This window comes from Entelurus aequoreus, linkage group LG17 (genome assembly GCF_033978785.1).
Source record: "Entelurus aequoreus isolate RoL-2023_Sb linkage group LG17, RoL_Eaeq_v1.1, whole genome shotgun sequence".
In the NCBI taxonomy this organism is placed as follows: domain Eukaryota; kingdom Metazoa; phylum Chordata; class Actinopteri; order Syngnathiformes; family Syngnathidae; genus Entelurus; species Entelurus aequoreus.
The window spans coordinates 21,331,785-21,347,242 of NC_084747.1; the positions used below are offsets into that span (position 1 = coordinate 21,331,785).

Genomic DNA, 15,458 nt, shown 5'->3' on the forward strand with positions numbered 1-15,458 from the left:
ATATATATATATATATATATATACAGTATATATATATATATATATATATATATATATATATATATATATATATATATATATATATATATATATATATATATATATATATATATATATATATATATATATATATATATATATATATATATATATATATATATATATATATATATATATGCATTTTTCTGTAAAATAAATATTTAGCATACATATATATATATATATATATTAAAAATTCTGTCAAAAACATGTTTCTTACAACCTTTTTCTCTTAAAAATATCCAACTTTTAAAATGAAGCATGGTACTTTTTTCTGGAAAACTTTTTTTTTTCTTCCAAAAGTTGAATGGAAATCCTTAATTGAACAAAAAGATTGCCTTTTCTTTTAATATTTGTATTTTTTTTCTTACAACGTACGCTTTCATAGAACACTTTCTTTAAAGATAATGCGCAACTTTTGCCTACACAAAATAAAAACTGTTTTAAATTCGGTATTTCTCGCTCCTTCTTTCTTTCTGACTGAAAAGAAAATATTAGAGAATTCAGTAAATATATTTTATATATAATTTAAATAATTTATTTTGGCTTACACCAAGGTAAATTGTTTGACACAGTACTATTTTTGTATTTGAGAAATTCGGAGAAAGATCATAAAAATATGTTTTTGCAGGTATCGGACGCCTCGGTCTCCTTAGATGCATCCTCGCTCATCCATGCGGACTGGACACTGGCCGAGAGTCGGCTCTATTGGTTGCTTTGTTGGGTCTGCTCCTGTCTCTGGCCATGTATGTAGAAATGGCTGGTTGCATCAGCTCTGCTCTTTTAATGTCTTTAACGTCCTTTGATGTTTCCCTCTTACACACATGCTTATGTGTGTTATGGCTAGGAGTTTTTTTTACACACATGTTTATGTGTGCTATAACTATGAGTTTCCCCCCCCCCCCCCTTGGCCTCAGTCTGGACCCCTTCTCCAGGGGCCCAGGCTTAAACTGATTCATTTGTTTCTTAGTACAGGTGTACCTAATGAAGAGGGACTGCTAGTTTAGTGTGTGAGTGCCCTCTTGTGGTCATAAAGGTTCAACACAACCTGGTCTTTTATACTCCCAAACATGATCTAGTTATAAAATGGAACTATAATGTATTAAAATGAAATATTATCTCAACACACAATCAAATCCACGAGCGAGTCAAAGATTTTAATGACAGTTTTATTTGCTACTGGTCACACACTACACACTACGTACGGCACACCCATTATTATGTTTGTTTAGCAACTAAAGGTGTGAAATATTGATATTGTGGTGTTGACATACTGTAAGTACACCTTAAAAACATTTGTCATGACAAAACAGGACAATTTACAGCCACAAACACGCTAACGCATCACACCTGCTAACTGAACATGAACATGCAAAGATTGTTTATATATTTTATCTCCACAGCAACTAAAAGGTCACCATTACCTAAACATATATTTGAAATAAACATCTGTGTTTTGGGCATATTAGCAGAATGTTATCTTTTTTGGACTCCAACGCATGGCTTGTTTGTGTTTGCTTGGAAAAGGAAAACATCCCAATTAAATTGGAAAGCTCCTATCGACAAGTCATACAAAACATAATAAACCAGAAGAGGCAATTCCTGAAGGAATTGCGTGTGAATGCTCCAATGCTGAAGTTGAAGTGAAATGCTGACAGAATGTAGTATGAATGTAAGATCAGTTGGAATGGTTTGAATTTCCAGGAAAACCGGAATTTGGTTAAGAACTTGGGAAAGTGTTAGTTTGAATGTCCAGGATGAGTGGAATGTGTTGATGTTGAAATGGTTGGAATAGGTTGAAAAATGTGGGAATTGTGCAACTTGGAAAAATGTCCCATTCATTTCAATGGGAACTTCCTGGAAATTTGGGAATTTTGGGAAAAGCTGGATAAAAAAAAAAAAAAAGATTAGCATGAATGCATGAACGCTAATCATGCTAATCAGCTACATTCATGCTAAACGCATGAATGTCCTGAATGAGCTGAATTGGTTGGTGTTGGAATTGTTTAAATCGGGTAAAAAATGTAGACGTAGTAAATGGTATAAGGGAATTTCGGGAATTTTTTCGAACTTGGAAAAAGGGTAGTTTGAATGTCCAGAATGGTGGAATGTGTTGAAGGTGCAATGGTTTGAAGAACGTGGGAATTGTGGAAGTTTGAAAAATGGCCAATTCATTTTGAATGTGGAAAATGCCCCCCCCTCCCAAAAAAAAAGAGGAGTAATGGGAAATCCGGGAATTTTTTTTTAGAATTGTGGAAGTGGAGCACACAATTCCTGAACAGGTTGAATATTTTTGGAGTTGGAACCATTTGAATCAGATGAAAAATATGGGAATTATGGAACTTTGAAAAATGTCCCATTCATTTCAATGGGAATTTCCCAAAAAATTAGGAATTTCGAAAAAGCTGGATTTTTTTTTGGAAAATAATAAAAAACTGAATGAGTTGAAATGGTTGGTGTTGAAATTTTTCAAATCGGTGGACAAAATGTTGAAGTAATAACATGTTGAAATGAGAAATAGTATTACGGAATTCCTGGAATTTCGGGAATTTTTCCAGTTCAAAAAACAACTTTGTTTTTTGTCCTGATAAGAGGAATGTTTTGACGGTAGAATGGTTGGAATACGTTGAAAAATGTGGAAGGACTAGTTGCCAGAAAAAAAAGGGTGGAAATAGGGCTTTGGAAAACCAGGAATTCTGGAAAATACTGGAATTTTTTTTATCTTTGAAAAGGTGAAGTTTAAATTTCCAGGATGGTGGAATGTGTTGACGGTGCAACGGGTTGAAGAATGTGGGAATTGTGTAAGTTTGAAAAATCGCCAATTCATTTAAATGTGAATTTCCCAAAAAATTGGGAATTTTGGGAAAAGCGGGAATTTTTTTGGAAAATGGTAAAAAAACTTGAATGGTCTGAATGAGTTGAAATGGTTGGTGTTGAAATTTTTCAAATCGGTGGACAAAATGTTGAAGTAATAACATGTTGAAATGACAAATAGTATTACGGAATTCCTGGAATTTCGGGAATTTTTCCAGTTCAAAAAACAACTTTGTCTTTTGTCCCGATTAAGAGGAAGGTTTTGACGGTAGAACGGTTGGAATGCGTTGAAAAATGTGGAAGGAGTAGTCGCCAGAAAAAAAGGGTGGAAATAGGGCTTTGGATAACCAGGAATTCTGGAAAACCCTGGAATTTGTTTTGAACTTTGAAAAGGGGAAGTTTACATTTCCAGGATGGTGGAATGTGTTGGAGTTGGAACGGTTTGAATAGGTTGAAAAATGTGGAAGGGAGAACGCGCCAAAGAAGAAGAAGAAGAAGAAGAAGAAGAAGAAGAAGAAGAAGAAGAAGAAGAAGAAGAAGAAGAAGAAGAAGAAGAAGAAGAAGAAGAAGAAGAAGAAGAAGAAGAAGAAGAAGAAGAAGAAGAAGAAGAAGAAGAAGAAGAAGAAGAAGAAGAAGAAGAAGAAGAAGAAGAAGAAGAAGAAGAAGAAGAAGAAGAAGAAGAAGAAGAAGAAGAAGAAGAAGAAGAAGAAGAAGAAGAAATAAATAGATGGATTTTGGTGTAGAAAACATGCGTGAATGTTTTGGAGCATTCACACAATAAATGAATGAATGAATGAATAATCATTCATACCAAACCATTTTTAAAAAACTTTACATTGTAAAGATGAATCTTTTTGAATGTATCTTGACTCAAGAGGGAACAACTAAAAAGCAAATGTTAGCTCGTTAGCTTGCTAGCTAGCGCCCCCTGCTGACCAGAGCAGGGTCCATAAACAATAAATAACTCTTTGTACTTGTACAAAAACTATGACGTTTCACGCACATGACTACTGTACTATGTACTACTGTACTACATTACTACACCAAAATAAACTCACCTTAAAGCAGACATCTGTCCTTGTACTCTTTTTTGCTAGCTTACCGGCAGTCAGTCAAGTGCAACAGTGTGACACATGGCGGCAAAGGGGCTCTTTCAAAATAAGATACCCGGAAGACGTCAAAATAAAACGGATGCGATTGCAAACCGGTAGTTACAAGTTATCATTTGAACAGTCACAGTCACCAAACAACATGAAAACACACTTTTCCACGTCAGACCAAACTTGTTTTGCTTGCGTTTGTCCTGATTCACGTGTAAACACATCAACACCAGCTGGACAATAGTGCTGTCAATCATCTCTTTGTGATGCCGGGGGAAAGGGGCGGGGTCACAGGGTGAGCAGCGATCTCATTGGTCGATGACATGTCGCACGTCACTGGTCGCTAACTGAGATTCTAAAAGAAGATGCAACATCATTATTGTTTATTTCTTTTTATCATTGGCACACAAATTCAACTTTTACCATCATAATATTTTTATTCAACCCTTTAAGTGTCCTGCAGAGTGAAGGGTTGCTAACATTAGCATGCTAGCTTTTTTTTTTTTTACAAGGACACACCCAAAAGTCCTATTTTTTGTTCGATGCTAACGTTAGCATGCTATTGTTAGGTTAACATTTTTACAAAATCCATAGATACACATGTAAAGTCGTTGATATCAGTACTTGGTACTCCCTTGCTACCATGTTAGCATGCTAAAGTCGTTATGTTAGCTTTTTGCTCATAATGTCACATATTTTGTTAATTGGCGTTATCTGTTTAGTCAATATTGTCGATACGGACTCAAAAGTTATATATTTTGTTATTTGATGCTATCTTGCTAGCATACTGTCAGTAAACATGCTAACCTTTGATGTTAGCATGCTAAAGTGTTAGCACGCTAACATGCTAATATGCTAACATTACTATAATATGTTAACCTTTGACTAATTTACTGGTGTACACCTAACTGTTATATAGTTTGTAAATTGTTAGCATGCTGTTAACATAATCACATTCTAACATTAACATGCTATCACTTTAGCAAATTTTGTCGGTATACACTCAAAAGTTAACATAATGACAGCAAGCATATTAGTATTTCATTTGCTAACATGCTAAAGGTTTTACGAAGTTCATAGACATGTAATGTCATTGATATCATTACTTAGTGCTACCTTACTTGCATTATAATGTTAGTAAAAAGCTAGAATGCTAAAGTGCTAACGTTACAGGCATACACATTGCTACTTGATGTTAGCGTATTGGTAAGCATGTAACAATTAACGTTAGCAATGATAACATATTTACCAAATTCATAGGATTACCTATAAAATCTCTAATGTGGTAACTTGGTGCTACCTTTCTGGCATTGCAATGTTAACGTGTTAGCATTTAGCGTCAACATGCTACAGGTTTGAACAAATTCATAAATATAAGTATATGAAAGTAATTGATATCTTTACTTGACTTCAAAGACTTTGGAGTCTTACTAGTATTTCAATGTTAGCATCCTAGCATGCTAATGTTAGTATATAGTCTTATTTAGAGTCACATATTTCATTGACGCCATCTTTTTAGCATGCTAACATTTTTACTAAAGTCACAGGCGTACGTTTAAAAGCTGATGCTTCCTTTTTAGCGTTGTAATTATAGCATGTTAGCATGCTCATTTTAATACGTTAGCTTTTTGCTCATTTACATGTGTACATGTAAGAGTCACATATTTCGGTAGTTGACGCTATCTCATTGGCATGCTAACTGTCAGCGGTCGCATGTTAACATTGACATTGCTACGATTTTAGCCAATTTTGCCAGAATGAATGTAACCCGCGCGGTTCAGTGCACGCCGGTTTCTGTTCCGCGCAGGATTCGAACCCGGGTTGTCCGCATGGGAGACGAGCACGCTAACCGCCGTAAATAAGGTTTATCTACATACGCATGGCCCAGTCACACTGGCGGCCCTTTGTGCACTCCCCCTGCTAAACCTCACGGTAGCCTTTTCCATTCCGCACGGGACTCAACCCTGGGTCGTCCGCATTAGAGACGAGCGTGCTAACTACCGAGCTAAAAGCCCGGGCAATCAAGGTTGTCAGGGAGTGAGGTTCATCGACCCAAACGGTGGGCCAGTGTGGCTGGGCCATATGTTTTGTTACTTGATGCTAACTTGTTAGCGTGCTGTTAGCATTTAACGATAGCATGCTAGCCATTTGTTATAAGTTTCTCCCATTTCTCGGACCAAGTCAACACATTCCAACACAGAAATTTGCGAACAACGTCAGCGTCACCGAGTTAGCATTGCTATCACTGTGTGGCTACCTGTGAACCCCACCAAAAAATTGGGAATTTCGGGAAAAGCTGGAATTTTTTTTGAAAATGGTGAAAAAAAACTTGAATGGTCTGAATGAGTTGAAATGGTTGGTGTTTAAATTTTTCTAATCAGTGGACAAAATGTTGAAGTAATAACATGTTGAAATGAGAAATAGTATTACGGAATTCCTGGAATTTCGGGACTTTTTCCAGTTCAAAAAACAACTTTGTTTTTTGTCCTGATTAAGAGGAATGTTTTGACGGTAGAATGGTTGAAATGCGTTGAAAAATGTGGAAGGACTAGTTGCCAGAAAAAAAGGGTGGAAATAGGGCTTTGGAAAACCAGGAATTCTGGAAAATACTGGAATTTTTTTTATCTTTGAAAAGGTGAAGTTTAAATTTCCAGGATGGTGGAATGTGTTGACGGTGCAATGGGTTGAAGAATGTGGGAATTGTGTAAGTTTGAAAAATGGCCAATTCATTTAAATGTGAATTTCCCAAAAAATTGGGAATTTTGGGAAAAGCGGGAATTTTTTTTGAAAATGGTAAAAAACTTGAATGGTCTGAATGAGTTGAAATGGTTGGTGTTGAAATTTTTCAAATCGGTGGACAAAATGTTGAAGTAATAACATGTTGAAATGAAAAATAGTATTACGGAATTCCTGGAATTTCGGGAATTTTTCCAGCTGAAAAAACAACTTTGTTTTTTGTCCTGATTAAGAGGAATGTTTTGACGGTAGAATGGTTGAAATGCGTTGAAAAATGTGGAAGGACTAGTTGCCAGAAAAAAAGGGTGGAAATAGGGCTTTGGAAAACCAGGAATTCTGGAAAATCCTGGAATTGTTTTTATCTTTGAAAAGGTGAAGTTGAAATTTCCAGGATGGTGGGACGTGTTGCCGGTGCAATGGGTTGAAGAATGTGGGAATTGTGTAAGTTTGAAAAATGGCCAATTCATTTAAATGGGAATTTCCCAAAAAATTGGGAATTTTGGGAAAAGCGGGAATTTTTTTTGAAAATGGTAAAAAACTTGAATGGTCTGAATGAGTTGAAATTGTTGGTGTTGAAATTTTTCAAATCGGTGGACAAAATGTTGAAGTAATAACATGTTGAAATGAGAAATAGTATTACGGAATTCCTGGAATTTTGGGAATTTTTCCAGCTGAAAAAACAACTTTGTTTTTTGTCCTGATTAAGAGGAATGTTTTGACGGTAAAATGGTTGGAATGCGTTGAAAAATGTGGAAGGAGAAGTCGCCAGAAAAAGGGTGGAAATAGGGCTTTGGAAAACCAGGAATTCTGGAAAATCCTGGAATTTTTTTTATCTTTGAAAAGGTGAAGTTGAAATTTCCAGGATGGTGGAACGTGTTGACGGTGCAATGGGTTGAAGAATGTGAGAATTGTGTAAGTTAGAAAAATGGCCAATTCATTTAAATGTGAATTTCCCAAAAAATTGGGAATTTCGGGAAAAGCGGGAATTTTTTTGAAAATGTTAAAAAACTAGAATGGTCTGAATGAGTTGAAATGGTTGGTGTTGAAATTTTTCAAATCAGTGGACAAAATGTTGAAGTAATAACATGTTGAAATGAAAAATAGTATTACGGAATTCCTGGAATTTCGGGCATTTTTCCAGCTGAAAAAACAACTTTGTTTTTTGTCCTGATTAAGAGGAATGTTTTGACGGTAGAATGGTTGAAATGCGTTGAAAAATGTGGAAGGAGAAGTCGCCAGAAAAAAAGGGTGGAAATAGGGCTTTGGAAAACCAGGAATTCTGGAAAATCCTGGAATTTTTTTTATCTTTGAAAAGGTGAAGTTGAAATTTCCAGGATGGTGGAATGTGTTGACGGTGCAACGGGTTGAAGAATGTGAGAATTGTGTAAGTTTGAAAAATGGCCAATTCATTTAAATGGGAATTTCCCAAAAAATTGGGAATTTCGGGAAAAGCGGGAATTTTTTTTGAAAATGGTAAAAAACTAGAATGGTCTGAATGAGTTGAAATGGTTGATGTTGAAATTTTTCTAATCAGTGGACAAAATGTTGAAGTAATAACATGTTGAAATGAGAAATAGTATTACAAAATTCCTGGAATTTTTGGAATTTTTCCAGCTGAAAAAACAACTTTGTTTTTTGTCCTGATTAAGAGGAATGTTTTGACGGTAGAATGGTTGAAATGCGTTGAAAAATGTGGAAGGAGTAGTCGCCAGAAAAAAAAGGGTGGAAATAGGGCTTTGGAAAACCAGGAATTCTGGAAAATATTGGAATTTTTTTTATCTTTGAAAAGGTGGAGTTGAAATTTCCAGGATGGTGGAATGTGTTGACGGTGCAACGGGTTGAAGAATGTGGGAATTGTGTAAGTTTGAAAAATGGCCAATTCATTTAAATGTGAATTTCCCAAAAAATTGGGAATTTCGGGAAAAGCGGGAATTTTGTCTGAAAATGGTAAAAAACTTGAATGGTCTGAATGAGTTGAAATGGTTGGTGTTGAAATGTTTCTAATCAGTGGACAAAATGTTGAAGTAATAACATGTTGAAATGAGAAATAGTATTACGGAATTCCTGGAATTTCGGGAATTTTTCCAGTTCAAAAAACAACTTTGTTTTTTGTCCTGATTAAGAGGAATGTTTTGACGGTAGAATGGTTGGAATGCGTTGAAAAATGTGGAAGGACTAGTCGCCAGAAAAAAAGGGTGGAAATAGGGCTTTGGAAAACCAGGAATTCTGGAAAATATTGGAAATTTTTTTAGCTTTGAAAAGGTGAAGTTGAAATTTCCAGGATGGTGGAACGTGGGTTGAAGAATGTGGGAATTGTGGAAGTTTGAAAAATGGCCAATTCATTTAAATGTGAATTTCCCAAAAAATTGGGAATTTCGGGAAAAGCGGGAATTTTTTTTGAAAATGTTAAAAAACTTGAATGGTCTGAATGAGTTGAAATGGTTGGTGTTGAAATTTTTCAAATCGGTGGACAAAATGTTGAAGTAATAACATGTTGAAATGAGAAACAGTTTTACGGAATAACTGGTTTCTCTTGTTCCTTGTACCGACGTCAGCGTCATGGAGTTAGCATTGCTAGCACTGTGTGGCTACCTGGGAACCCCGGGTGGCGGTCCTCTGTTGGGCCGAGACGGGGCGGACGTTCCCGGGTCAGGCGACACGGCGGGTCTTGAGGGGGCGCCCGGTGCGGCCCGACCGCCCGGGCGCAGGGGGCCGGGTGGTGGTGCCCGACGTTGCGGCGTGGGACTGGACATGGGAGACCTACAGTGGGGTTTGTCTTTTACTGCCCAGCAACCGTGCGGCGGCGGCGGCGTGCGTGCGTGCGGTCCTACCTGCGGCCCGACGGCGCGCCCGTCACCTGCAGCCAGGAGTCGTCCACGGGCGGCGGCATGCCGGTGGTGACGGTGGAGGTGCTGATGTCGCCGATGATGTGGAGACCTTCGCGCAGGGCGTGGTACATCCTCAACATGTCGTCGCGGTGCCGAGCCTGAGGGATACGCTACGCTTGAGGACAGATGCACACGGGCGGCGCTCGGCCGAGGTGCTACCTGCTCCTGGGACTCGTCCATCAGAGTGTTTTGGTCGGCGCACGAGTAAATCTGGGCCAGCAGGTCGGAGTGGATGAAGTCTTTCGTCTGATTGGACGAGAGGAAGTCCTTGTCATAATGATGACATCACTTAAGTCGAACAGCCCTTTTCATTCATGCTACCTCGTTAGCATGGTAGCACGTTTAACGTCAACATGATAGCATTTTAGCCACATTTAGTCACCCAAACTTATGCTCGCAACCTAAAGTATAACAATTAGCCGAGAGACAGATCCTACGCGATATAGCGTTTTAGCTAATTTTGCACGTATACTTAAGAGTGATATAGCTTGTTACTTCACGCTATCTTCTTTGAATGCTAACTGTTAGCATGCTAACATTAGTATTTTTTTCCCTAGTTCATTGGTATACATTTAAATGTCATTTATAGCGTTACTTACTGCAAGCTAACTAGTGTTTTAATGTTAGCATGTTAGCATGCTAACATTACCGTGTTATCTTTTGAGCTATAACTTTGCAGGAATACACGTAAGAGTCGGGTATTTTGTTACTGGACGCTATCCTCTTTGCATGTTAACTGTTAACATGCTAACATTAGCATGCTAATATTTCATTCGTAATTCATTTGTATACATTTAGAAATAACTTACGGCGTTACTTACCGCAAGTTAACTAGCGTTTTAATGTTAGCATGTTAGCATGTCGACATTACCGTGTTATCTTTTAAGCTACAACTTTGCAGGAACACACGTAAGAGTCAGGTATTTTGTTGATTGACGCTATCTTCTTTGAATGCTAACTGTTAACATGCTAACATTAGCATGCTATGATTTTTTTTCTTTTATCTAAGTCACTTTTTTTTATAATAAAAGTCACTTATATTGTTACTTAGTGCTAGCATTGCAATGTGAACTTGTTAGCATCCTAGCTAATTTTGCAGGCTATACACACAAGTCACGTATTTTGTTTATTGACGTTATCTTGTTAGCATGGTAGCATGCTAATATTAAAATGCTGGCATTTTAGCAAAGTTTCTACCCTGTGTTACTCAATCTTACTCACTTTCTTCATTCCGATGGTTGTAAAAAAATTTTTTTTAGCTACAAGCTAATGCTAGCATGTACGACCAGATGTTTTGGTGGAATCTCACGGGGTTCAGTGAGGCATTTGCTAAGTCAACTAGCGGCTAAGAGCATTTGTGAACTGTTGGGAGCGATCTCATTTCTGTTGGTTAGTTATCATCACACTTCAACACATCTAACATGCAAATGCTGCCTTTTTGCTAGGTTAGGAGTCGTACATTGTTGACCATCAGGTGCATGACGGTCTTGGGGACCAGGTCTTTGATGGTGCGATGGATGATGGACAGGTAGGAGTCCACCAGGTTCCTGACGATCTCCACCTGCCTCTCCAGTTGGGGGTCCAGACTGTGGATTTGTCCGTCCGTGTTGGACTCCTCCACCTCCACCTGCAACGGCACACCACCACCTGTTAGCAGCTAGCATGCTAACGAGATTGCGTCCCGGGGGGGAATGATTGGGTGTCCGTGCCAAACATCAACAACACCCGGTCAAGTAGCATGCTAACAAGACAGCGTCCCGGGGGGGAACGATTGGGTGTCCGTGCCAAACATCAACAACACCCGGTCAAGAAGCATGCTAACAAGACAGCGTCCCGGGGAACGATTTTGGGCGTCCGTGCCAAACGTCGACAACACCCGGTCAAATCGGCGCGCTTCTCCCGGGCGAGCCACGAGGACTCACCTTGTCTTTATCCTGCAGAAGAAGAAGAAGAAGAGAAAATTCAAGGTGTGACGCCATCAGAGGAACATATTGCAATTATGCTAATGAGGAAGGAGTACCACGGTGCGTTCAGGGTACACGCCTGCCCGTAGGAAAGATGCCTTCCAGCTGTCCACCTCCTCCTGGGACTCACTGGCCAACTCCAACTGGCGGTAGTCCTTGTACACGTTCCTGAAATGTACACCGACACCCATGTTATGCTAACATGCTAGCATGCTAACATTTGGGCCAAATTCATACATTAATATCCTCACTCGGTGCTTTCTTAAGTTAGCATGCTAACGCTAAAATGTTAGATTTTCAACCAATTTGGCAGGTATATAAGAGTTAAATACTCATTAGCATGCTAACCATTCACATGCTAAAATCACCATTCTAGCATTTCCCCCCAATTTTGTTGATATACACCAAACATGTGTACATTTTCTTGTTTAATGCTACTGACAGTAAGCATGTTAGCATACAACATCAGCATGCATTTTCTACTCAATCTTACTAACTTTAATGGAATGTTAGCGTGTTAACATGCTAACAGTATCATGTCCGATTTTTAGCTCATTTTCAAAGTATACATGTGAGAAGGAATCAAACAATTTGATAATTGACGCTATCTGGTTAGCATAAAAACTGTTAGCGTGATAACATAAAAATGCTAGCATTTTCCCCGATTTTGTCCATATGCAATGAAAATGTGTAAATGGTGTTGTTTAATGCTAACCTGTTGGCATACTGAAAGTAGGCATGTTAGCATATAATGACAACATGCTTGCATTTTAGTTGTATGTTATACGTTTTATGCAATGTTAGCATGTTGACAGCACCATGTCACATTTCTAGCTAATTTTGCAGATATACATGTGAGAAAGAGTCCAATATTTTGCTAATTGACACTATTTCGTTAGCATAACTGTTAGCATTGTTACATGCTAACATAAACATGCGAGCGTTTTCATCAATTTGAACTTTAATTGAATGTTAGTGTGTTAACATGCTAACAGTATCATGTCCGATTTTTAGCTCATTTTGAAAGTATACATGTGAGAAGGAATCAAACAATTTGATAATTGATGCTATCTGGTTAGCAAAAAAACGGTTAGCATAACATAAAAATGCTAGCATTTTCCCCAATTTTGTCCAAATACAATGAAAATGTGTAAATGGTGTATTTTAATGCTAACCTGTTGGCATACTGAAAGTAGGCATGTTAGCATATAATGACAACATGCTTGCATTTTAGTTGTATGTTATACGTTTTATGTAATGTTAGCATGTTGACAGCACCATGTCACACTTCTAGCTAATTTTGCAGATATACATGTGAGAAAGAGTCCAATATTTTGCTAATTGACACTATCTCGTTAGCATGATAACTGCTAGCATTGTAACATGCTAACATAAACATGCGAGCGTTTTCATCAATTTGAACTTTAATGGAATGTTAGCGTGTTAACACGCACACACACACACACACACACACACACACACACACACACACACACACACACACACACACACACACACACACACACACACACACACACACACACACACACACACACACACACTGACCTGTGTTCGGTGTTGAAGAGAGCAAAAATGTGCTTGCTGGACATGAAACTCTTCTCGATGTCTTTGAGTTTGAGATTATCGACAGGCAGCATGTACTTCTTGTCCTTCTCCTGCAGGGGGCGACCACACTCATCACAACACGTCTAGGAGTCATATTTCACCATAATCTATCCATCAAATGACTAAGTAACCAAACTCACCCAACCCAAAGTGAAACAGAAACCAAAAGTTATTAGTGGTACAAAACAATGAATAATGTAATATTTATTATAATGATGATGTATATATGTATGTGTGTGTGTGCTGGTTACCTCGTCGTCTTTGTACCAGGACAAGGTCTCCGCGGTCAAAACAAACCAGTATTCCTTGGCTCCGCCCTTCATGATGCTGATGTTGTTGATGGTCAGCCAGCCTTTGCGGATCACCTGTGGGCAAGGTGTGTGGGCGTGATGACGTCATCGACCTGAGGAAGCACTCACCATGATCTCATCCTGTCAACACAAGCGGTGAGCGTCAACGCCAGGTGTGGCTCCACAGGTCACATGACCCAACTCACCTGAGTCCCGCTGGCTTTCTTCTTGTTGGCCTGACTGCTCTTCTGCTGAGCACTGACACACACAATATTATTATCATCTCATCTCATGTACTGTATCATATCATGACACACACAATATTATTATCATATCATCTCATGTACTGTATCATATCATGACACACACAATATTATTATCATCTCATCTCATATATCATACACACATGAATCATCCTATTACATTATTATCATGTCATCTCATATATCATCTCATGACACACACATTTATCATCATATTATATTATTATCATATCATGACACACACATTAATCATCCTATTATATTATTATCATATCATTACACAGACATTAATCATCCTATTATATTATTATCATGTCATCTCATATATCATCTCATGGCACACATTAATCATCATATTATATTATTATAATCTCATCTGATATATCATATCATGACACACACATTTATCATCATATTATATTATTATCATATCATTACACACACATTAATCATCCTATTATATTATTATCATCATATCATGACACATACATTAATCATCCTATTGTATTATCATCATATTATGACACAGACATTAATCATCATATTATATTATTATCATATCCTGACACACACATTAATCATCCTATTATATTATTATCATATCATCTCATATCATGACACACACATTAATCATCCTATTATATTATCATCATATCATTACACACACATTAATCATCCTATTATACTATTATCATATCATCTCATATATCATCTCATGACACACACATTAATCATCATATTATACTATTATCATCTCATGACACACACATTAATCATCATATTATACTATTATCATATCATTATAGTGTGAATGCTCACATATGTTTTCTACACCAACATTCATCTATTTATTCAACTTCTTCTTCTTCTCCAGATTTTGGCGCCTTCTACCTTCCACATATTTCATCCCATTCCAAGCGTTCCAACTTCAAACTGTTCAGCCTATTCGGGAATCGCGGGGCTTTCCCTTGTCAAATTCCAAAAATTCCCAGATTTCCCAGAATTCCAGGTTTTCCCAGACATTTTTCCCATTCAAAATGAATTGGCCATTTTTCAAACTTCCACCATTTCCACATTTTTCAACCTATTCAAAGCATTCCACCTTCAACACATTCCACCATCCTGGAAATTTAAACGACTTTTTTTCCAAGTTAAAAAAAATTCCAGTATTTTCCAGAATTCCTGGTTTTTCAATGCCCTATTTCCACCCTTTTTTCTGGCAACTACTCCTTCCACATTTTTCAACGCATTTCAACCATTCCACCATCAAAATATTCCTCTTAATTAGGACAAAAAACAAAGTTGTTTTTTTAACTGGAAAAATTCCAGGAATTCCGTAATTCCGTTTCTTAATTCAACATGTTACTACTTTAACATTTCTTCACCGATTTGAAAAATGTCAACACCAACCATTTCAACTCATTAAATTTTTTTTTTTTTTACCATTTTCAAAAAAATTCCCGCTTTTCCCGAAATTCCCAAATTATTCTGAAATTCCCATTCCACATTTTTCAACGCATTTCAAGCGTTCCACCGTCAAAACATTCCTCTTAATTAGGATAAAAAACAAAGTTGTTTTTTCATCTGGAAAAATTCCCGGTTTTCCCAAAATTCCAGGAATTCGATCATTCCATTTCTTAATTCCACATGTTACTACTTCAACATTTCTCCACCGATTTGAAAAATTTCAACACCAACCATTTCAAGTCATTCAGACCATTCAAGTTTTTTTTTTACA

General features: G+C 37.4%; 1 protein-coding gene across 1 annotated transcript in view; it reads right to left on the reverse strand.

Moving 5' to 3' along the window:
- Positions 1–3,477: 3,477 nt before the first annotated feature.
- LOC133632652 (dynamin-1-like) overlaps positions 3,478–15,458 on the reverse strand; it is a 24,941-nt gene continuing 12,960 nt past the window's right edge. The window contains exons 13-23 of the mRNA XM_062025207.1: positions 13,664–13,715; positions 13,587–13,598; positions 13,419–13,532; positions 13,108–13,217; positions 11,598–11,709; positions 11,500–11,511; positions 11,037–11,204; positions 9,737–9,823; positions 9,521–9,675; positions 9,282–9,449; positions 3,478–4,308 (exon numbers count right to left, since the gene is read on the reverse strand). Of these exons, the coding sequence (XP_061881191.1) occupies positions 4,287–4,308; positions 9,282–9,449; positions 9,521–9,675; positions 9,737–9,823; positions 11,037–11,204; positions 11,500–11,511; positions 11,598–11,709; positions 13,108–13,217; positions 13,419–13,532; positions 13,587–13,598; positions 13,664–13,715 (1,012 nt within the window). The 3' untranslated portion in view covers positions 3,478–4,286. The remainder of the gene's footprint in view (positions 4,309–9,281; positions 9,450–9,520; positions 9,676–9,736; positions 9,824–11,036; positions 11,205–11,499; positions 11,512–11,597; positions 11,710–13,107; positions 13,218–13,418; positions 13,533–13,586; positions 13,599–13,663; positions 13,716–15,458) is intronic.